This window comes from Pipra filicauda, unplaced genomic scaffold (assembly GCF_003945595.2).
Source record: "Pipra filicauda isolate LSUMZ 115617 unplaced genomic scaffold, ASM394559v2 scaffold169_size1572857_pilon, whole genome shotgun sequence".
Classification (NCBI taxonomy): Eukaryota; Metazoa; Chordata; class Aves; order Passeriformes; family Pipridae; genus Pipra; species Pipra filicauda.
This window is the reverse complement of record NW_024104206.1, coordinates 1,195,934-1,219,716: the sequence shown is the minus strand read 5'-3', so window position 1 is coordinate 1,219,716 and position 23,783 is coordinate 1,195,934. Positions and strand designations below refer to the sequence as shown.

The 23,783-nt window shown below is 36.7% G+C and overlaps 1 protein-coding gene and 1 long non-coding RNA gene across 2 annotated transcripts; both read right to left on the bottom strand.

The window, feature by feature from the left end:
- Positions 1-77: 77 nt before the first annotated feature.
- On the bottom strand, positions 78-21,155 carry PI4K2B (phosphatidylinositol 4-kinase type 2 beta). The gene is made up of 10 exons (XM_027713802.2): positions 20,834-21,155; positions 15,683-15,840; positions 10,235-10,435; positions 9,637-9,768; positions 8,144-8,297; positions 7,581-7,648; positions 6,977-7,073; positions 4,891-5,024; positions 3,742-3,801; positions 78-1,550 (listed from the first exon to the last, which is right to left on the bottom strand). Exons 1-10 carry the CDS (start codon positions 21,117-21,119, stop codon positions 1,377-1,379), a joined length of 1,464 nt encoding a protein of 487 aa, XP_027569603.1. The 5' UTR covers positions 21,120-21,155; the 3' UTR covers positions 78-1,376.
- Positions 21,156-22,834: 1,679 nt separating this feature from the next.
- Positions 22,835-23,677, bottom strand: LOC113984083. Its single transcript, XR_003539394.2, has 3 exons — positions 23,489-23,677; positions 23,333-23,390; positions 22,835-23,224 (listed from the first exon to the last, which is right to left on the bottom strand). It is a non-coding gene; the product is annotated as an uncharacterized LOC113984083 (long non-coding RNA).
- Positions 23,678-23,783: the final 106 nt, after the last annotated feature.

Here is a 23,783-nt window from a genome sequence, read left to right as displayed (position 1 = left end):
ATTTACATTTAAGGCTTAAACATCTCAGTTTTGTGACTTTGCTAACATGCGACATTAATATTTACATCCACTCAAAATTACATAAAATACAAGCATTTTATTATTTCTGAGTTCCAACAGTATTGCTTAGAATTACAAAATACAGCAATGTCTGAAATACTGAAAGTTTCATAAAAGCAGCAATCTTTCTCCCATTTCCAGTCTTAAATGTCCAGGAAATTACTAAAATAAAAATATTTATCACATTACAGAAGCCGCAGACCTAGAAACATGACCATCAAGTCTTAAACCAGGTAATTTAAGCATAAATGCAAATGGCAATTGGCAGGTGATCATGACATTGCTAAGAGCACAATAATAATTCCCTGCTGTATGTATTACAGTCTTTTCCAGTCAAAAAAAGAAGTGTTCTCTTTTTTGCAGTCAAAAAACCAAAAACTGTGTTTAGCTAGAAATTTAGAAGGCAAACTGGCTTCGTGATGAACACATTAGTGATTCTGTCACTAACAATGCAGAACCACTTTGGTGACAACTGATGAACACGTTTATAGTGCATGGCAAAACAAACCTAACAACACGGTGCAATTCCTTCATTGTGATGCATCTATAAAGAAATATCACAAATTTCCATATATGTGCTTAAATACACAAGTTCTAAACAGTACAATGAAACTTCAACCTCTGAAATGTACACTCAGTTTCTATTGTCACAGTAGAAACTGTGTATTCACTCAGGTTGAATTTTGCTGTAATTCACCTACTTAACTATTTTTGGTCCCTGTGTGCAAAAAAAAAAAAAAAAAAAAAGGTAGTTGGAGCATTTTCTCCCCTTCTCCCTTTCTCCTACTTGTTTGTCAAGGACAGATTATTATTTTAAGTGCATGACTTTTCAAGTAACTAGCCTACAAAAATCTATAACCAGTTTAAAATATCAGGAAAAAATTCCAAGGAAAAGCATTTTTCACAATCAAAGATAACATTCTGAACTTTTTTTTCCAAAGGCCATATAAAAAGAAATTAATAGTGTACAGATTCTCACATGTATATTAAACAAAAAAAATCCTATTGTATTCAAAATTAGTTTCTCAGCATATGCAAACTAGCTTCCCTTATTCAGAATACATTAATTTAGCCTATAAAAATACAGTATGGACAAATTTTTCTCATTCCCTGACGTAAGAATTCACAATTTTGACACAAAAATTGTAAACTTTTATTACATTCAAAATACATTTCTTAAGTCTTTAGAATTTAAGTTCTGAGGTGTTGGCAGTCAGAGCTCTTGGTATTCAGCAGAAATACGTTATTGCAGAGCCTTCACACAAAAGTAGCTTTCTAAAGTTAAGAGAACTTACTCTTCCCATGTATTTTTGTTGCTACCAGGAGGAAAAGAAAGGCTTCCTGCTATGAAAGGTCTGTGTGAATGCATTACTCAGGTGAACAATTCGGCCCTGACTTCCAGTGCTACTTCGCTCTACAATCACACGTGGCATCTGAACAAGCTGAATGGGACTTTTTTCATCCTTTAATGCCTGAGTAAGGTTTAGTATCTAAAAAGAGTAAAAGCAGGTAAGGTTAGAGTACACAAATAAAACTGTAGCTAACAGGCTTACAAATTTAGATGCCACTCAAATCAATTCTGTAGAGGACTGTGTTGATGAATGAATTAATTTTAAAAGATACTCTATTGCAAGTAGAAATATTTTATTTCTTTGGTAACATGAAGACATCCTGCCACTAACTACCCTTCCATTCTTTTCTTGAATATTTCATGCAATCCTCTCCAAATTTTCAGAAAACGTTATGAGTCAAAAATCAAAGAGCATTTTAAATTTAGCACATCTCTTGAAAGCACTGCACCTTTAATGAAAAAAACCAACCTACAAGAAAGCCATGATTTAACATAGGATCTATCACCAGTTTAGCCCAAATTATTTTCATATCAGAAGATATGAAGCCATATTATTAATGCATACCAAACCCAGTGCTAAGATCTACATTCAGCCCTCAATTCACAGGCGTCTGTTATCTTCCTTCCAAAACTTCAGTGCTCATGGACTGCCCTGATAACTTACTCCATATTCAATGTTATCCTGCTGAAAACTGAGGCAAGTATTCATTTTAGCTCTGGTGACACACTTGCATTATCCTTATCAAGCCTTTTTGTCCCCTGCACAATGACCTTGTCAAACTTACTGATCCTCTGCTCACTCTGCACTTTTCAAAGTTCTGAGGCAATCCTTTGTAGATATGTGTTACCTGTTGCTTAGACTATACATTCTTGAGAGAATTGTTTATTTTGGGTTTGAAACCCTTCCCAAATTTTTTTACCTGCACTTCACAAAAACAGGCTTCTAACTATGTTTGGTACCTGAAAGACCTCATCCCTTACATGCAAGATATGTTTATCTGCAGTCTCCTTATCTTTATCAAGTAGATTCCTAGTTTTCTTATTCTTAAATTCCCATTTTTAAGGATGTATTTAGATGTTTTGGCTATCCTGCAAATTCATCCCAACTGAATGCATCCACTATCATGTGATCTAGGTAGCCAGCTCTTCTATAATGCCCTTGTAACATACTTTTGTTTTACACCAAAATCAAGTCTAAAATCAGTGCTAAAAGGCATTGTTTGCTGGTGTATTTCCAATCACATCCAAGAATTACTCATTATCTGCACTTCTTCCATGCCTGAAAACCTGACATTTCCCACAGTGAAACACACTCTTATATAGCTAGAGAGAGATTAAAAAAAACCCAAACAAACACAACAAATCTCTGCTGAAATCCACCTCAGGGACAGGGTACAAAAAAAGGGTCCAGATGTAGCTTTTAGAGCGAAAAACTAATTTAGACAACCAAGCAGAGTTGCAGTCTTGTGCAAGGTACTTTCTGATATAGGAAATTCTACAGAGAAAACAGCTAATTAAGCCACTCTAGGAATTGTGAATGTCTGGCTTCAAACTATCCATGTTGAATTTATGAACACAGAGAAGTCAGTATCAATATATTCAGTGCGAACGGGACTATTACATTTGCAGAAATGACATTTTATGCCTACAATGAACTAAATAACCTGTTCTTAGCTAAAGCTTTTTCTCTAATATTTCACACCTGTCTTAAATTGTAAAACTGCAGGAAGATGGAGAAACCCTCTTCTCTCTTGTTTTGGTGTTTTAAAATAACAAACAATCAAACAAACAAAAAAACCAAAAAAGCCCAACACTTAACAATCATCAAATTTCTAATCCGAAAATGGCCGGACTGTTTTGAAGTATAGTTTTAACATTTGATATTTTATTACCTAATATTGCTTTCTTGTGAGAGGTATTTGAATAATCAAGTCAATCCTCCAAAATAAAGTCACATTTATTTTAACGGCATAATGAAATTACACATCAAGTTTTCCATCCAATTTTATGACTCTTCTCCAATATTTCGTTTTTAAAATGCCTTCTAAGAATATACAGTTAATTTCTCCCCTATCCCCCACAAAACCAATAAAATCCAATTATTTAAGAAAATCTTCTATTAAAAAAAAAAAATCAGCATACACTTTCTGCTGTCTCATCTATATGCAAATGGGAACAAACTCTAAGAAGAAATTAAGTCTTCTCAGGTGAAAATACCTTCAAGTGTCTTTCCATTCAACAGAAGTCAGTTTTTGTTCCTCTAAAAAAAGCAGCTGAGAAGTGGTGACAAATTAAATACACAAATAAAAATCTAAGAAAAGCAGACTTACCTGTCCCCTCATAACAGACATCTGGTTTTCAAAAGTAGCCTTGTCAAATCCTTTGTCAGTCTTTATTAAGAAAACAAACAGTTATTATAGGAAATGACCCACTTATTTTCAGCTATATAATTAGTATGTAAAATCATCAGTATCATAATAAGCATACCCATATTTACCAACACTATAATAATTTTTGAAAGCTTCAAATAGAATCCTAGTATGACCCACAAAAAGGCCTATTTATTGCAGGAAGTTTACATACATGAAAATGAAAAATGTTCCACATCACGGAAGTAAAATACATCCGTGGATATCTCTTTTGGCAAGTGGTAAATACCAATATCTGGTAGATACCAGGCTTAATACCATTACATAATGTTAACACTGCTCTTTCTCTCACATGTACTCTGGAAGAACATTTCCTCCCTTGGATTTATTAAATACTTCAACTAACAAACCCAGAGTCAAAGACACAAATTTTTTTGTGTTTCGGGATCCAGTTTTGATATTAAAGCTGCACTTTCATTAAAAGTTTAAAATTTCAAATTCTTTCAATGCTCATTTGTATTATTTCAATTGAACACCTGACACAATTGTTTATGGAATATTTCAGATAAGGACACTTCTTTACATGTCAATATTGTAGCACACTTTTAGTGTCTTTAAAATGAGTTTGACTTTAAACATGGTCAAGATTTCAGCATCAGTTTAGCACAATATATGTACGTAAAATTTATATATATATATATACACACATACACACAAAAGGCCTGCATGTATTTTAAGTTATGTTAAATACATGATTTCCTCAGGTTGCTACAGCTTAAGTGCATACACACCACATAGGTATGTTAAATAGAGTTTTTACACAAATTTGTGCTATAAGAATTAACTGGCTTTAATTGATTATGTGAAACTTAGATATATAATAGATAATTATGTATTCAGATGAGTTGATTACTATGAATTAACTACATTGGCGACACAGTTTCCTTATAATTACATAAACCCTTTCGACCATGCCAATGTTAGAGCTAAAATAGCACAATATCGTGATATAAAAAAGTTATATTTTTTTTTCCTTTTATGACTTTAACTGTTCCATTACAGGTATCAGCTATTTCAGTAATATTCAATTCAAAGAAGCAGTTGATTCACCTTAAACAGTTCATAAAGATCTTCGCAAAGGTCCTGTACGAAGTTCATATCAGAAACGCGAGGAAGAACAAGATCTCTGGTCTCCTGAGAGAAAGGAACTTTTGCTTGAGGAAGCCAAGCCCAGTGAAAGGGATCTAATACAGGAAAACAGTACACTTAGTGATTAACAACAGGCAAAAATTAAATTCTCGAGCTGCCTGCTGCATGTTCTCAGTAACACACCACTTTTTCCCAACATGGTCTCCCCATACACCCCTTTTGGCTACAGTTGCAAGAGCAGTTTTACAGCTGCTAATCCTTTTTTCCAAACAGTAAAAACATAGTAAGCAATAAGTAAAAAAAGTATACAAATGAAACACTGCAAGCATGAGAAGAGGCCTTTTCTAGTTTAGCAATGCAGTTCCCTTTGGAGTAAAATAATAGCTGTAATAAAATAGAAATCTTTCACATGTTTGACTCATTTATGAATTAACAAAAAAGTAGCTACTATTTTTAATATAATTTTTAGGTTTTTAAAATGCTTTCTAAGCATGCTGAGAGAAGGTTCTTAACTTTTCACTCAATTGCTACTAGATGGTTTTTTCAAAATATATTGCAAGAGTAATGAACTTCTGTATGACCATTTTTTTTTAAGTGCTCCCTTTCTTCTGCTTTGGGTAATGATTCATTTCCCAAGGCTCTGCTTATGAGTTTTGAGACCCAAGAGCCTGAGAGCAAATCTTACAAGTGAAAACTGAGGCAAAGTCAGCACTGAGTAACTTCTTTCTTCACCTTTTGCCTTCAGGTCTTTGCTGCACTTTTCTTCAGTCCCATCCTCACTTCTAATTTACTTAATGCTTTCTTGTTGCTCTTTATGTCTTCTGCTAGCTTTACTTCAGCTGAGCTTTGACATTCCAAACTCTTTTCTTGCACTTTCGGGCAAAGTCTCTATTTTTTCAGAGGAGTTTCTACATCTTCTTTTTTTTCTTTTCTTTCTTTTTTTTTTTTTTTTTTTAATTAATATACTTAATATTTGCATCCCCAATTCAGGCAGGAGTTCCCTGTTCATCCATGCTGGACCAACTTCCCGCCTTTTGCATAGGCTGCTCTCTGGCTTTTAGAAGGTTATCCTTGATGACCAACCAGCACTAGTCAAGAAAATTTGCTCTATGTATCAAGAGGCTGCAATTTGTAAATGCCATGCTACATTTACAAAATAATCACATCATTTACAAAATTATCACATGCCTGTCGAACTGCACAAGAATACTAAAGGATCATGCAAGTTTAATACTTTTGATTCTGAAGTAATAGATGGTATAAAATAAGCCATAATTGCTGTGTCTCTAGAACAGCTACAGAAGTGACTGTAGCCAAGAGATGTGTAGGACAGTAACTATTTAGTATCAACATATAAAGAGATTATACAAAGCTCTGGCTGGAGTAATAAACTAGCCTTTTGAGAGTCTAAGTAGCCCACACTTAACTGCCATAATTACCTGCTTGGCTAATAGCCCTCAGAAATAATTGGAAACCCTGTTGGGCACCTCCCTCTAAACTGTAAGTAATCACAGATGTAGTCAAAAGCAATCTCACTTAAACAGTAATAGCATTTTCAAGCAGAGTAAAAATTGATAACTAAATATTAACATCTAGGAAGTAAGCTAAAGATGAGAACAAGAAAAAAATAACCTGTCTACTTGTCCAACTATAACAGTACTTTTATTTGGCCATTAGACAGACAGCTTGCATATCCTTTCACCCAAGTAATTTTCCACCATGTTTTTCAAGAAAATACATGTGAGAAACATGTTGCTAAATTCTTCCAATTCCACCATCAGTCAGTTTACATACAGTACTACGCTTATAAGTGTCCATGTATTAACAACGTTTAAAAGTAAAAAATATGAAAATGGACTAAATCACATATGCCATTGCCAAAATGGCACTTGTTCCTAACTGTCTGAAGAAGAGTATGTTATTTAAAAATTCAGTGTATAACTACAGTGATGACTTCTTAGTTTCTTACTAAAACAACCCAAATAAAAAATACTTCTTTGGAAGCTACTCTCCTGAAAGGAAGATGATAGAAGAATGCAATACTTACATGCCCTCCACTCATCAGGATGCTTAAAAGGAAATGCTAAACCATTGTCAATTGCAGCAATTTTAATAGATTCTTTAGTTATACTCCATTGGCTATCCTGTTGAAGGAATATTTAAAAAATAAGTGATATTTATGTGCTTACAAGAACAGTGAAACACATTAAAAATATTAAATAATATACTTTTTACCTTCACTGGTTAAATTCAACTTAAATAATACAAAGCAGTATCCAAATAAACTCAAGTACATATAACTCTTACTCTAACCCCATTAAAGAGGAGCCCTTCCCCAAATACAAGATAAGCTGAGCACATAAAGAGCTGAAAAAATGTGCCTGAGCAACAGTGGGCACTTTTACTATTATTATAACCCAATCTAGTAAAGCCAAAATACAGAACAATATAAATAACTTCTAGCACTGTTCTATATAGACTAGTCTAAAGAAAATAATTTTTCTCTTCATTTTGTCTAGAATAATTTGCAGTTATCATATATCTTGAAACCATGCACCAGGATTAAAGGCATGCCCTTAATCCCCAGCAAGACCAAGGTACAAAACTAAAAAATTTAAAGAATATAAATTTCAATAGTACAATTTTCTTACCTTATCTGAAAGATCAAGTCCATCATCTTCTTTTTCGTACCTGACTAACCAGTTATCATTACCTCTGTCTTTAAACAGAAAAATCCATGTCACAACAGAACACATATAAAGAAAGCATCATCTAAAGTGATACACAATGACTAATATTGTAAATTGACACTTCATCCATGTAAGTCAGGCAAAACTGTTCAAAAAATTTCTTTCCATCACATGTGTTTTAGCTTTACTGAAATGTATAGGCAACTGATTCAGTGAATGACCACAAATGTACCAAATGTTCTTAGGTATGTAGTATTTCTTTAGTTTCCCTAAACACAGAATTAAAGCATAATGAAAGTATTTGCTTAAAAATATCGATTAACACTTTAAAAGGGTTGTTTGGATTTTTTCATATTGCAATCCAAAGTAAATTATTTTAAATTTAAAATGCAACTTTCTGGCCTTCAATTTTGAGAAAAGCATCTGAAATGTACTAAAAGTCTTAAACACCAGCTTTCAGCCAGCATTGCTTACCATTTCTGCCTCACAAAAGTAGATAGATACCCAGAGACACTAACAAATACCTGTGTTTCTGATGACATAATCCAAGATAACCAATCTTTCAAACTGTGACTGAAATTCTTTCCTTGTGTTCTCAGGTAAAGGATCAGTTTCAAACTTCCTGAGCCAGTAGTCAGCTTCCTTATATCCTTCAACAAACAACTGGAAGGAGCCAACCTGAAATATTAAGAAACAGCATTTGGAAAATACACTTGGGTAGGTCACATAAGTAATCTCAACTTTGAAAGTACATAATGAGTTTTTCTGTTAAAAGTTCAGAACACAGCAAGTATGACATTAAAAAAAAAAAAAGATTACTAAGTGGTTTCTCTTTCATTCCTAAACTCAAAAAAAAGGTAAGACTCAAATCATGAGAGTGTTTTTCTAGGATTTTTGATGGTTTTGGTTTTTTGGGTTTTTTTTAATCTTTGTTTAAACACTCACTGAGTTTACCAGGAACGAAATGTAGCCAGATGGTTCAACACAAATGAACAGTCAGTATTACAAGAAATAATATCTATTCTCTTTTTTTCACTGGAAGCACTTGATTCAATAGTTCAGAGAAAACTGTAAAAATGACAAGAGAAAATCTTCCTCTCTGATCAGCTTTTAACCATCACTGATGAGAACAGCAGCACTAACCACTTTTTTCAAGACAGATCCTTTTTGCACAAAATTGGCTGAAATACATTTCCCAAAAGAGACCAAGGAAGAAAAGTCGAGATGGCATAGGCTCCATATGTATGTGAAACAGGAGAGGTGCTCAAGATTAAAATTCAAAAAGAACTTATATTTGGGAAGTAAAATGCAGATAGATAAACACATGCAGACACATGGATACATAGAGAGCACGTGGAATAACCATGCTCAGGCGAAGCTTGCACAACCTGTGTCACGTGGATCTAAATTGCTGGGAACTGATACAAGTGGATTACACAAGCTGTATGGAACCTGTGCTTTAAAAGCTTAGGATTAGAACAGTGTAGTGATATTTTGGGGATACAGTAAGGCTCATTAGGCAAGAAAGATGCCAGGTTTTTAGTCGGCATAGTCTGCACTCAAGACAAAAGGAAGGTAGGAAGAACACAACAGTAGGATTCCCAAAAGAATAAAACAAACAATAGAAGGTAGAAAAAAAAATTAGGAAAAAATTAGGAACTAGATAAATTTCAGGGAAAAAAGATTGACAATATAAAAACATAATACTAAAAGGAAATGTACTAAACAATCAATAAATACAAAAAAAGAAGTGAAATGCACAACAAGTTCCAGCAGAAAGCTTGCCTGTAAACTGAAACAAAAAGTGCCAAGATTATTAAAGTAGTAGTGAAGGAATGATAGATAGTGGATAGATTTTGCACAGAAACAGTCATATTTATCAAAATTTCAGACAATTAGAGGTAGTTTTCAATAAGCAACAAATTTTTTCTTCTACTGTTTAAGTTACTTATAAATATTCTTTTTTTTTTTTAACTCAAAGTTTTGTCTAAGAATCAGGACCTATTTTTCATCTTACCTTAGGAGGTAGTCCAATTCGATTAAATTTTTTAGCAACTTTTGGCACTTTCTCTAAAGCATACTTTTTTCCTCTTGACTTTGCACGATCTATTGCACTGTAATTAAAGGTCTCACTGACAAGCCAGACGACCTTAAAATATGAAAGTTAAACACAGCTCAGAATTCTTTATTATTTAAATTATAAATTTACATTAAATTTTAGGCTCAGTTGTCAAAAAAAGAAAAATCAAAAAGGAAGCATCAGGCATTTCCAACAGAAATTTTATAGAGGTGAATATTTTCTATTTCACAGATCTCAAACAAAAATGGGAATTTTATATGCTGATTTTTGCAAATTTGCATCTCACCAAAACATGAGGCACAAAAGGTGTCAGAAAATACTAGAAACTGAAGTGGTTCCAAAGAAAAGATTCAATTCGGATTCAATTAAACTTATCATTTAAAACAAAAGTCACGGTCATTATTTCTACACCAAACCACTGTGCCTTTGGACTTGCAACAGTTTACAAATGAAAATACACAAGGATATCTACACAGTTGCAGTTCAGAGACTGTAGGGGTTTTTTATTCAGTAATTTATGTGGTTTAACTTTTACCTTAGTTTTAGGTACAACTCCCAGCCCCAGCTTCTCATCTACAAGATAGGCACCAGCTTCAGAGAGGTATCCCTGATTTGGAACGAGGCAGCCTCTGCCAAAGCAGCAAGGACAACAAATTTTGTGAAAATATTTGGTCCATTTTGGATTTAGATGTCCATAAGGCTCTTCAGATTTTGGTTTGAACACTCCAATAATTTTCTAAGATAAATAATACAAAATTAAAATATGAGCACTTTGGGTTGCAAAATTAGTTTAAAGATTAGTTATTTGAAAATACTGGTTAGATCCTATACACGGCATTTTACAGTTGCTCTTTTTAGATGATGAGATAATAAAACAAACAAAATGAAATGCTAAATACATTTATCATCAAATGCCTGTCTAGGATTAGTACAAATTCAAAAGAAGCTCTTCACAAGAAAAAATCCAAATCAACTACTATTTTCTTTTCCAAAATATATTTTTCAAAATTTAAGAGGACTGCATTTTAAAATATAATATTTTTATATTCTAAGTTTTTTAAAAAGGAGGTAACAAAAGTAGCTTTAAAAGCAATTTTCAGCCCACCAATTAACTCACTGACAGGCTATTTCAGATGGAGACATAGTGGCTCCAGAAAAGTGACAAACATAAAGAACATTAATAGTTGACTGTTACATTTTCTCTTTTAAATCTATTTTCCTATTGCTCTGAGTTTGAATGGATCAAAAGCTTCTGCACTCTGCAATTCCCAAGAGTGGTGTCATTTACCACTTCTGTAGATTCCTCAATTTAAAGCCGACAATGGTTCACACCATCAGCCACCATTTACCTGTAGTAAATACTAAAATTAATCAGAGTGCTGTGTCCAGTTTTGGACACTATGCTTCAAGAAATCTGTTAACACACTGGAGAAAGTTGAAAAAAATGAGAATAAGCACAAAATATGTGAATAACGAAAGGTGGTATGAACAAAGGTTGTTTAGGCTAAGAGAAAATGAGGCCTTATGAACTACTTGATAGGTTGCTATAGGGAAAAAAACACATTTACTGTTGACAAGCCAAAAAATGATAGGTTTAAATCCCAGCAGATAAGTCGCAAAGAAGAAACCCTTTTGAACCTTAAGAGCAGCTCAAGACTGGAACAGACTGCCAGGTTCTGGAGTCTCCAAAGCAGGATGCAACTAACAGGAGGGTAGTTAGACATTTATCAGGACTCACGTTAAAACAATCCTGCTCCACAGCACAGGCACTAAATAGATGATTTCTCAAGGTGCCTTCTACATATGATTCTGTATTTGTTGACCTCAAACCACAAGATTATTCCCAGACTAAAATACATAACCTTTCAATTGCCTGTGATGAACTCTGGCCTACTGCATAAAGTCCGTGTAATGACTTTTCTATAGCTCACGTGGAATGCTGTAGAAATGCTTATCTTCATCCCTCCTCACAGCACAGTGGCAAGCAAATCAAATTCTTTCTAATAAATATTTAAGAACAACTGTTTAGGAAGCATTTTCACATATTAGTACTTTACTCAATCCTCATCAAAAGAGTGGACCTCTCAATAAGCTAAACACAGCCAGTTCTCAGAGCTGATTGACACTCAGGTCAGGAACAAGTCTGCTGGCAGTCAAAGACTGTTGCAGTAACTGCTGATTTGGCTGGATTAGGGAGAGGATCCGACCAGTTGCCTTAGCTTCTAGAGAATTTTCACCCATTTTGTCCTAGACAATCTTGCTTTGTCCAAGATTGTCCAGGACAAAGTAACTACAGAGGACTTAATTCATTCAGTTTGGAAACAGATACACAAGATACCAGGCATTAGCAGCATCATCTGTCTCATCCATCTATTTTGATTCATTCCCAAAAATACCATTATTTGCATTCAAACTGTAAAATAAGTTTCCTATCAACAGAGACAGGAAATAAATTGACAAGAATTCTCTTGGTTTTGGTATGCTGTTATCTATGACTGTAGATAAAACCATTCAAAACCAAGAACAAGTTGTATGCAACTGCAGACACAATTCAATTTAGACCTACAAAAATGGTTACACTTACAATAAATATTCTATGCAATGTGAAAGGACATCATGTTTTTGAATACATAACTATTTATTATTATTTTTTATTTTTAAATCACAACACTTGGTACACTATTTTAATCAAAATTACAATGTGAGGTTTAGAAATGTTAAAGTTATTTAATTTTTTCGTATTGAATCACATGTATCTACCTGCTTAAAACAAAGCTACCAGCTTTGCATTTCCCAGAAATGTTGTGGTGTATATAGTAGTACATTCCAAACCTTTACTTATCTCTTTTCTGAATCACTCTCTGGAAAATACTTCCTACAAAGTGCCCATTTGAAAAAGGAGCTTAGCTCATTCCATCACTTCTCTGGACTGTACTGTGCTATACTGTCAAATCTAGATATGGTTTCAAGGTTTCACTGAAGTTAGAACACCCTGCCAAATTTTGCAGAGTCACCACTGTTGAGGACCAGAGTAGAATCAGAAAGCTCAATATGTAGGACAAGCTAGCAAGGCCAGTCTTAATTTTGCCAGTCAAAATTAATTTACAGACTGACTCCATTAGCACTACCAATTAGCCAGTAGTTAAACTGCCAGGAAACTATTGCAGAACAATTTGTAACAGACACAATGTCTTGTATTTATTGGTTACACAAATACAGAAATATTCAATACTTCAGCAATAGTGCTGCTTAAGTACAGAACTCCTTCATATCAGCATACAATTATATAATTTTTGTTAATAAATGCAAAAAAGCTAGCTTTAATTAGGCAAATTGATTTTTATCTTTCTGATAGACTCAAATCAGCAAATCAGATGACCTAATGGAAACAGCTTATTTTACCTGTAACTTGGCATTAGTGTGAGTAAACACTTCAGAAGCTGACCAGTAAGAAGGCTTAGCACTTCTTTAATGAGCTCCTTCCCAGCATAAGGAAGAGATTACTCACGAAGAATAGAAGGCAACTCACAAAACTGGTCTGAAGTGGAATGATGCAATACTCAGTCCAACAGGATCTGAAATCCATTCTACAAATTGGAATAGCGCTATTGACAAAATTAAGTTTTATCAGACCTTTAATATGGATAGCAAACATAGATAAGTTCTTAATTTATTGCAAAGAACAAAAGCAAAATTGAAAATCTGCTAATAACTCCGTATCATTATTCTCACAGTCCCATGTTGACAAATACTTCCATATTTTGTGATAAATCCTTCCTGACCCATATAAAATAAGTGGTCTCTTTTTTTAAATCATTTCTCCTAAATACTTACATTCAAATCAATGACCTACATAAAGGAGGAGGGCAAGTCACTACTAAGAACTTAACTAGGAACAAAACCAACATTTACTGCAAAAGAAAAGTAAAACCACCAAAAAAATCACCACATAAGAAGCTAGGAATAATATGCCCCATCCAAAATACTACGGTTATGTTTACACAGAAATGACGTATAAGTAGTCTCTCACTAGCACCAGGGCACAGTGAATGTCTCAGGTATCTGCTAATCACCAAAATCCAGCAAAATCAAGTCTGGAGAAGCTTCAGAGAAAACAGATTTGCAGATATGGAGATACAGAACAAGTATGATTTTTTTTTTCCCCTAGTAATTTCTCTACTAACTCTCTAAGAATAAAAAAATGTCAACTGCACAGCATTAAGAAAAACTCCAAAAAAAGCCCACTTAATCAGTTGTAAAGTATTTTAGCATGACACTGTAGAATACTCTTTAGACACATCATGCATTGAATTTTTGAAAAAGTATTAATTTAAACCAGTATTTGGTTATTACTCAGATTTTTTCCTATTGCATATTAAATAAGATATAAACCTAATTTAAAATACCTCTTTACAAATAGAACAAAGTTTGAATATGTGTATATAAGTACACAACCTGGAAATCTACAAAGATCTAAGCTACTGAAATCCGGAAGTAACGTAACGTTTAAAAAGTCAGATGAAAATTTGAAAAGGTTTTCATATTTACAGCATTGTATGTGATAGCAAGAATCCCACAAAGTCATCAGAGAAAGAATTCTTTTTCCTTCCAGTTCCAAAAAGAGAGAGACACTCCTTCCCAACCTACTTTGGCTCTTCTCCAGCAGAATAAAGGGGATCATTACTAACAAATGTTCCTGGAAAACAGGTTACAATGGAATAATGGAGCTGCAATGTGCAGTTTTCAGAAGATTTTGAAGGGTAACTCTGCCACCCCCCATAACAATAAATTCATTAATAAAATCATAAATTTACATATTTATTTATATTAAGTCAGGTAACTATTCTAAAAAATCACTCATTCAAAAAAGTGTAAAAACTATCACCATAAAATTGGCATTAAAACAAACTAACAAATGTGAAAATTAACTGACAAAACAGGAATATATTCTATAATGATCAATAATATGACTAAAAGCTAAACAGAACCCAAACTACTCCCTAAATGAAAGGGAAGTGACTGTTATGGGGATGCACAGAATAACAACAATCTTGAATATATTCTGAAAACCTAGGCACTCAAAATGTTACAACTTCCACATCCAACACAACTGAGCAACTGGGATCTTCAGGATTAATGAACACCTACATCTATCTAAGACCAGAAAACTCCTGATTGAGCTTAAAATAAAATCAATATGACAAATTAACAGAAGTTGAGGGGTTGGAACTCTTATTTTATGAAACAGATGGGTAGCAAAGTATTTCTAATTTAAAGAAAACAATGTGAAAATATGTCTGAAACATCATTTTCTGTTACTAAATATTGTTGACCAAATGTTACTTTTCAAGCCAGATACTCAGGTAACTGTTACTTCTCTGTCTCAAAGTAACCTTAGGACATTCCCTTGATGACCACTATTCAAGGTACCATCTACCACTATGGGAGGGGAAACCAAATTTTCCAGTTAAGATTCAGCAGACAAGTTCAAGCAAAAAGGTAGATTTGATATCACTTCTCACCCATCTACCAATCATATAGGAGAAAGGAGACATGACCTAAATAAAAGACTATCTAAAAAGAGAAGAGAGAAAAATGTAGGAGGCCTAAACAGTACTGAAATCAGAAGCTCAGTTGTGTCAAAAATCAACTAAAACGTACAGAAAACAAGATTTCACACAAAGGAATTCCTGAATTGTTTTCAGATGCTAGAGGCCCTTTTATTTTCTCCATATTTATTTGATGCAGATCATTCAAACACGACAAAACTGCAGCAGAGAAATAATAGTTATTTTGCCTTACCTTGTGCTGCAAGACATAGAAATCTAATTATTACTTGCATTGATTTTTCCAACATCAATTTTGGCATACAATAAATTAATAAACAACTTATTCAAATGAATTTCCATTTAAACAGAATTTTTAAATGTCCATTTTCAGTTCACTGCTGATAGTGTCCCTGACTCTGCAGTAACATGCTCACCCCTTTTGGATCCTTGGCAAAGTAACTCCCACTGGACCCTTGAGAGATTCTTTCTGGAAAAACTCCACATTCTATAGCTTGTTCTGTTCTCAGAATAATCTCTGCAAATTCTGGATCATCTAAAAATATATTCATATCAGCAATATGTCCTGTATGCCCTGAAAAATAAGAAAACAAGGAGTCTTAAGTGCAATTTGTACTACTAATTAACAGCAGCATAAGTAAACACATTGAAAAGCCAACACCCTTCTCCTGCTGACACCCATTCAACAGCAGGCTGAAAAATCTGGTCCATTAAATCAGTGCAAGTTTTTCCACTGATTTATCCATGTCTAATCGACCTTTTGTTTAAAGTAAATCAGCCAAACCCACAACAGCAAATTTGAGACTACCACTGCTAAGTGTTTATACTTTTCAAGGATTAAAAAAAAAAAAAAAAATCACAAAAACATTTAAAGTCACAACTGTAAAAAAAGTGCTAAAGATTTTACATATTATCTTCTGCAGAGAAAGCTACCTGAAAGCAAACTGCTCATTACCCACTAACTATTAGGATGGTATCACACCCTTGAGTCAAGAGTTTAGCTAAGGTTCGTTGTCTGCTGAGACACAATAAAGTTAACCCACTGAAAAATCTGTTACAAGTAGCACTCAAAAGTGGCATCAACATCCCGTGGAGTACCACGTGCCATCACTATTCCAACATTAAAACATTGTAAGCAACTTGTAGTGTTTCTTTATATACCAACCAAAAGATCAGGTCTACGAAGACACTCATAATGCAAACTCTACAACACTACACAAACATTTAGAAAGACAACTAGAAAGGAAGTTGCCAGGATTCTATTCATCTTTCAACTTTTTCAAACTATTTCTTCACAAGTTTTGAAACTGTAGATTATTGTACCTTACTTTTAAGGCTCGTATTATTCTACACGTTCACTGAGTGCATTGTAATGGGTCTGTTTATTAGGGATCATTTCTGCATTAAGAAGTAGCTACATTATTCTAAATTAAACATTTACAGATAAAAGTAGCTTTTTTTCCCATTTCAGCAATTGGAAAAATGTAACATACATCCTTCTGGAACGCAACTGATACAGAATCCACAGAAAAGATACTCCTAAACAGTTTGTGGAGAGTCAAATTAAAAAACTAAACACCTTTTTGTAGCACAGGACAGTCTTTGAAGCTTTCTAGAATGCTAGCACTTGCGTGCAACGTACCACTCACAAATAATAATATGGCTTCCAAACAAAAGAACTATAAAGCATTAAAAAAATAGGAAAACCTCAGTATAAGTTGGCAACAGGAAGAGAAGCCTTAAAGCTAATAGCAGGTCATTCTTAAGGATCAACAGCTATGGCCCCTTGGATCAGAATCTCTCACAACTACTCGGCAAATACTGCCGCGATAAACTACACTTTGAGACTTTAGAGTCAGACAACAAGAGACAGGGAAAGAGTTCAAAGATTTCCCTGTCACAAAGTATTTAAGTGAGTTACAGAAATAAACCCAAAGACCCACAATGCATTTATTTTTATGGAAAAAGTCACTTTGAATCAATGATTCTTATTACATATTCAAGCCTCAACTACCTCTACACATCTACATCACATCACACACCGGAGCTGCAACTACTACACATTTCTGGCAGTGAAAGCAAAATCAGGGTTGTGCATTGCACTGTTACCAAACAAAATGCAATATCCATGCTAAGTCACACTGCACATTGATCTTCCAGGTGAAGAAGACCTACAAATGAAGTTGTTCACATGGACTGCAGTTGTCTCTGCAGAAGATTCAGAGGGCAGTTTTTGATTTCTGTGCATTTATTCCACAATCTAATACTGTAGTCTCACTGCCTTGGGGAAATTCTTCAACTATGTCTTTTTTAACATAAAAGACAACTTAAGGAAAAAGTTGAAAGCAAAGAAGCCGCATTATGCTGCACAGTCAAGGAAGCAGAGAGAAATTTTTGAAACTCGTGATTTGTTCAGTATTGCTACTGTGCGGTGAGAAAGCCTGTTACAACAGTGATGTCACTGTACAAAAACATATAGGCTGACAAAAAAGAAACTGACAGTTTAAAGTTTATCAACACTCTCCCTCTGCAAATAAACCATCTTAATTGAAGACAGTATTTGCTGAATGTGGCAGGGTTTTTTTCTGAGTTGGTTTCTTTTTCAAAAATCATTTTAATCAAGTTTTCCACTGAGAAAGTATGTTGTATCACAACTTATTCCCAGTTTTATAACTAATCAAGGTTTCTCTTGCCATTACTCTAGAAAACTACTCTTCTCATTAAACTGCCACTAAGTAGACCAGGCCTCACACACACACAGTCTAACTACCAAGCTCAAGAACTTTTTTCAAATTAATTTGGGTAAGCCCAAGACTGGGAAGCTGCTATACTAGAATGATGAAGACTCACCAAAGAAGATACAAATACAATCATTGACATATGCACCTCAGCCTGTTCTTCTATCAAGTGAACATGACATAAGCTAAACTCATACACTTTACAAGAGTAATACGTATGAACTCCTTCAGCACTAAGCTAGATTTATACACTTTCAACATGAACATGGCTAAAGGTAGTCCCTTCAACCAATTCCATCTTTTCCAATACAAAGTCTCATATTCTGATCATAATTCCATTATGAAAACACTCAGTGTTGCAATAACGTGCACAAATAACATCTGTTGCATGTTGGTTCCACCTGACGTGTGAAACAATCCTGTACCTTCAAGTGTTATACATACAAAAAAGTTAAGGACAGGGAAGCAAGGGATGAGATGCTGCAATCAATCACAGTTCTGAGATTTTCTCACACATTCTTCAGGCAGATTCCAAGTAGTACCCTGCATTCGCTGTCCTAACTGCCCCAGTGGTGCAAGAGCCACCTCTAGTCTCCACTCTGAAGCATGATCTTCTTTTTTGAAGTGTTTTGAAGTTTTTGAAGTGTTTTTTGAAGTTTTTCTAGAAGTGTTTTGCTAGAAGCACTGCCTCCTTAACACATCTTTGTGGAAACAAGACAGGAGAACAACATTTTAATGGCATGTTCTCATTACAGGTGTGGACTACACTTGGGACCAGTGGTTAAAAGAAGAGATTATTCTTTCCTTATGGTTAAATTCTATATGCTATTAAAAGCTTTCTGTGGCTACTAAAATAAAGTTACTAGCACAATTTATTTTGTTTAACTTGATAGGAGTTTTGTTTGCTTTTTTATTTATTTATTCAATTGTTGCAAAAGGAACAGTCTTGCCAGTCTCTGGCAAGAAATCCTATGTTATGATTACAATAGCAAACACTATGAAGTGACAGAACTCTACAGATTTCAGTCAGCAAACCCATCCTAGATGTACACCTATTTAGAAACTTGCACAGAATCAAAAGGTTGTAAGCCTAAAGAAAAAAAAGTAAGCAATAAATAACAAGTAATTTATGATTTTGCCAGTATATTTAGAATTAGGTAATGGCTACACTTATGCCTCTTTTCAAATTAATTATTAAATTCCTGCATTTCTGAACTTTCACATTATACTTCTCTCTTGAAGACCAGATTTCAAAACATGGAAAGATAAATTTCTATGAAAACCAAAGTTATGACAGTAGAGTCCACATCTAAAACTCCTAAAGCATGTGATGGTACAAAGTGAACATATGATTGTATGAGAGACTAAACGGTTGATGACTCAAAACAATTGCCCATTTGTGGAGGCAGCAGGGAGCTTTGCTGAGGCCACGTTTGCAGGAGGTGAGTTTTTGGGTGTGTAGTGGCGATTCACGAAAGACAGAGAGGGTGAACACCTACCACCAGAGGCTACAAGCCAAGCTTTGAGCCAGGTAAGCAGTAGATCCTGCGAAGTGGAATAGTGCTTTTTATCATGCCAATTGTGCTCCCTTACACACACACACAGTCCCCTTCACCCGGGGAAGGTCAGGTTAACACAGAGGCCTGAGGGTATTCATCCCTCCTGATGGGGCATAACTGGCTCAACTACGTTGATGTGAGAGGCAGTTATCATGTCTTAGAAGGTATCATAAACCATCAAAGACCCCCAAAGCACCCCAGACTCACTTCTGAGGCTTTTCACCAGAGGACTGAAAGCTCCCCACCCTCAGGGGAGGTACCTGGGCGTTCCCACCTGTCCTGAGCATAAGGGCTTCCCTCACAGTCCACAAATCAAGACTGTGACCATCACTTCAACCAGTGGACATCGAAATGGCAACAATCAAGTCTTGTCACAAGATTAACAGGTGGTGGTATGTTTCTACTCTTATTCTTTCTTTCTTTCTTTTCCCTTACACATTGTCTTAAGTGATGTTTTCATTCTTTGATATTGCTATGTTAGTACAGATAATAATAGCCAAAAGAGCTACGTACCTGCTTTCCATAGTAACCAAGCTGTTCTAAAATAAACCCTATATATATACATATATACACTTACAAACAGCGATCATTCAGTGTCCTTTCATTCTAATCTACCCTAAAGGATCTATTAACAAGAGTCTGGGTTACCCTTGCCTTCTGGGGTGGGTTGTAACAGACTGAAACAAAGAACAGGCACAGACTGAGCTTTTTTTTTCCAGATGAAACTATAGGGGTCACAAGAAAGTAATCAGTGGGATAGGCGAGACAAACAGAAAACTTGACACTTTGACAAGTGTTCAGGAAGCAGCATCCAGTCCCACCACAGAACACAGTCTGTGAAAACATGCAAAGCCACAGGTTCAAAAAAACTTGACAGAAACAAAGCAAGGCCCAACAAAACAGCAAACAGATAGGGAGAAGAAGTAACAGTGGAGACACTCATCAAGATGTAAATGAGTTCGTGCAGCCCTGAACAGAGACACAAAGCAGTTGCATTTCGACCGATTCGCAGCACCTTCCCTTCACTATTAGTCAGTGAGCCCACATGACGAGCGAGCAACGCGTCTCTGCCCCTCGCCGACGCTGTGCCACTGGGCACGGCACACCGAGCGCACTGCATCCAGTTGTGTTTGTAGCCCCGCTGGCAGCACAGAGCCAGGCAGGGACTGCCTTTCCCCCTCCCCGGCACAGACGCCCAGCCCGACCCGCGCCGTCCCCCCCGGCCGCTCCCGCGGTGCCGCCGAGCCCGGCGAGGGCGGTCGGGCCGTACCTGCGGCGGCCCGGGGCTCCCTGTCCCAGGAAGCGCCCGCTCGGCGCCCGCGGCCGGTACCCGACGCCCGCAGGAGGGGCTCGTCCTCTCCATCCCCCTCGGGCCCCGAGTCCGAGTCCTCTGAGTCCGAGTCCTCCTCGAGCCCCGGCTCCCCACACTGCCGCACAGCCCCGCCGGGGGCGGCTCTCGTTCCCTGTGGTCCCCGCCAGGGCGGCCCTGGCTGAGGCGCCGGGTCCGCGAGGAGCAGCAGCCGCTCGTCGGGCTCCTCAGCGCCCGGCTCCGCCATGGGCGGCGCGGCTGGGGCTGGGGCCGAGCGCGGCGGGCGGTGGCGCGGCCGGGCGGGCTGGGGGCTCTCCCGCCCCTCCGGCTGCGCGGCCCCGCGCCTGCGCGCGGCCCCGCGCCCGCCCCGCCACCTGCCTTAAAGGGGCCGCGCCCTCAGCTCCGCCAGCGCCCCGGCCCGGCTCCAAAGTCTGCGCCGCGCCAGCCACCGGTCACGGGGCGCGCACAGCAGCTGGGAGTTTAACAAAAACACCCCTCGAACTCGCCTTATTTCTACATCTGGAACAGGTTTATCTCCTGGCCACCACTTGCCACAGCCAGCCGCTCTCCCTCCCCACGCTTTACACGACATTGTTCTGTATCATCACGGTAACTTCCAAAACGAAGCCTAAAAATAATATAATTGAAAACAGTATGAATACATTGGACACATTGTCATTATTTTCATGTTCCCACAACAACAATGCGATCTTGACTGGAAGAAAGAGAATACAACTATAACCCCACACACTGCATCAGATTTTGACCTGGATGCCTTGTTCCACACCTCTCTATAGAAGAGGGATTTTCCTCAGATTTTGGTGAAATATGGGAGAAAGATGTACACCTGAAGTATTTGCATAGAACTGGGATTCTGGGTTATACCAGGAGCAAATGAGTTCTCAGTTTAAAATAGTAACTGTATATATTAATTATTCAGTATTCTCATAATTATGCATGGTGTAAGGACTCATTCTGTGCATAACCTGGATCACAGAAAGAAAATCACTTTGCTTGGTTATGACAAAATAAAACCTTACTGAAATGCTGGACTTGTGTTTGTTTTGTCTTACATTACCTGTCAGCTAGTGGACTTTGGAACTAAGCTATGTCATTTACTTAGGTAACTACTAATATCTGTAACATTTGATAAAATCTGTTCACACTTGCATTTCTGTTTCCATTCCTTTTAATTAAAAGTGAACTTATCCAGTCACCTATGACTCCAGATAATAGCCATTTTGTGCCTAGTAAACATATTTATGAATGTTACAGCAACTGGATGTAATTTTCTGTATAGAAAATTCTATGGATGTTAATTTCTGTATGAAGCAAACAAAAAGATCAGACTAAAATGGGAGAATTTTGACGTTTTTCTCAGCAGACTGCTAATACTGCATCTCCCTTTAGCTATGCGTGAGTTGTGACTGTTTCAACAACATTCCATTAAACAGTTCATTCAAGGGCTTCTAAAAACTTCGAGAGTTCTTTCTTCTGATAAAACTAAACAAGAAATAACTCATTAGTTATTTTTCATAAAATAATAGGATGGCCTGTGTTGGAAGGGACCTTCCAACCCCCCTGCTATGGACAGGGACACCTCCCACGAGACCAGGCTGCTCAAAACTCCATCCAACTTGGCCTTCAACATTTCCAGGGATGGGGCATCCACAACTTCTCTGGGCAACCTGTTCCAATGCCTCACCCGCCTCACAGTAAAGAATAAAAAAAATATTTCTCTTGGTTTATGAGCTCATCTACACATTACTGTACTTCTAAATGCAGTTAACTGGTAGTTTTCTTCTCCTGATGCAATGAGAATTCTGTAACTTGCTCATAGGTCTTGATCTAACAAAGCCTTTACATTGCCTCACTCTTCACTAGTGCAGAGCTCAAACACTACGACAGCTCATAATTAAACAAAATACACATCACCGTCATAGTTATTAACAAACCATTCATTTTAATTCCCAGTAGCTAATGCTCTTCAATTAGCCACATGGATTAAAATCACTAACAATTACATCACGCAAATAAGTTGGATCATTTTCCTCGTGCTAACGCTTCTGTCTCTATCCTTCTAACCCACAGAGCATACTTTGTCATCTGTTCATAGTACGTATCTGAGCACCATGTCAAAATACTGGAGTAGGAAAAACAGGAGGGAAAAAAGGGAATTCACGCACAACCCTGCGCTTTTCGCTTTAGGTGAGCGCCCTCTTGTGATACAGATCGAGATGAGCAGCTGCTCCGTGTTCATAAAGCAGCAGCAACACGACATACGCAACAGCCCAGGCGCGGCGTGACTGCGAGGACTGAGGAGCGGGACAGTTCAACTTGTAAAGCCCTCTTCTGTTCCAAAGGATTAAGAAACTGTGTTAATTTTAGCCTGAGCCAACAATTAAAACAGGGTGTAAGATTATTCTGTCAGAACGCCCAAAGGATCCTAATTGAACTTACAGAAGCAGGACGGTCAATATGCACTCTTCACGTGCCAATTAGCCGTCTGATCTTAAAACTGTAAAACAGAAGAATCAGATAAGATTTCATAAACAAATTCAGCTGACCAGATACAGGCTGGTTAAAACCAAATATTGGAACAAACACACCATATACCTAACGCGCCTCTTCAATTTCTGTACTCGCTACTGGTTGTTTTAAAAAAGCAAATGGGAACCTGCCAGCTCCTGCGACCGCCTCGTGGGGCAAAGGCCAGTTCCAGGGAAGCTTCCACCTGCTGAAGATTCACTGGCAGTCCCTAGTAAAGATGCAAAGCTGTCCCAGATCTCCTGTTGGTGTTACTGCCTTTTCTCAAATAATGTAAAAAAAAAAAAAAAAAGAAAAGGTAAATTAGGTCTCTCCTGTTAGCATGTCTTCGTCCCTCCGACGCAGTTTTGGGTTGCACTCCTCA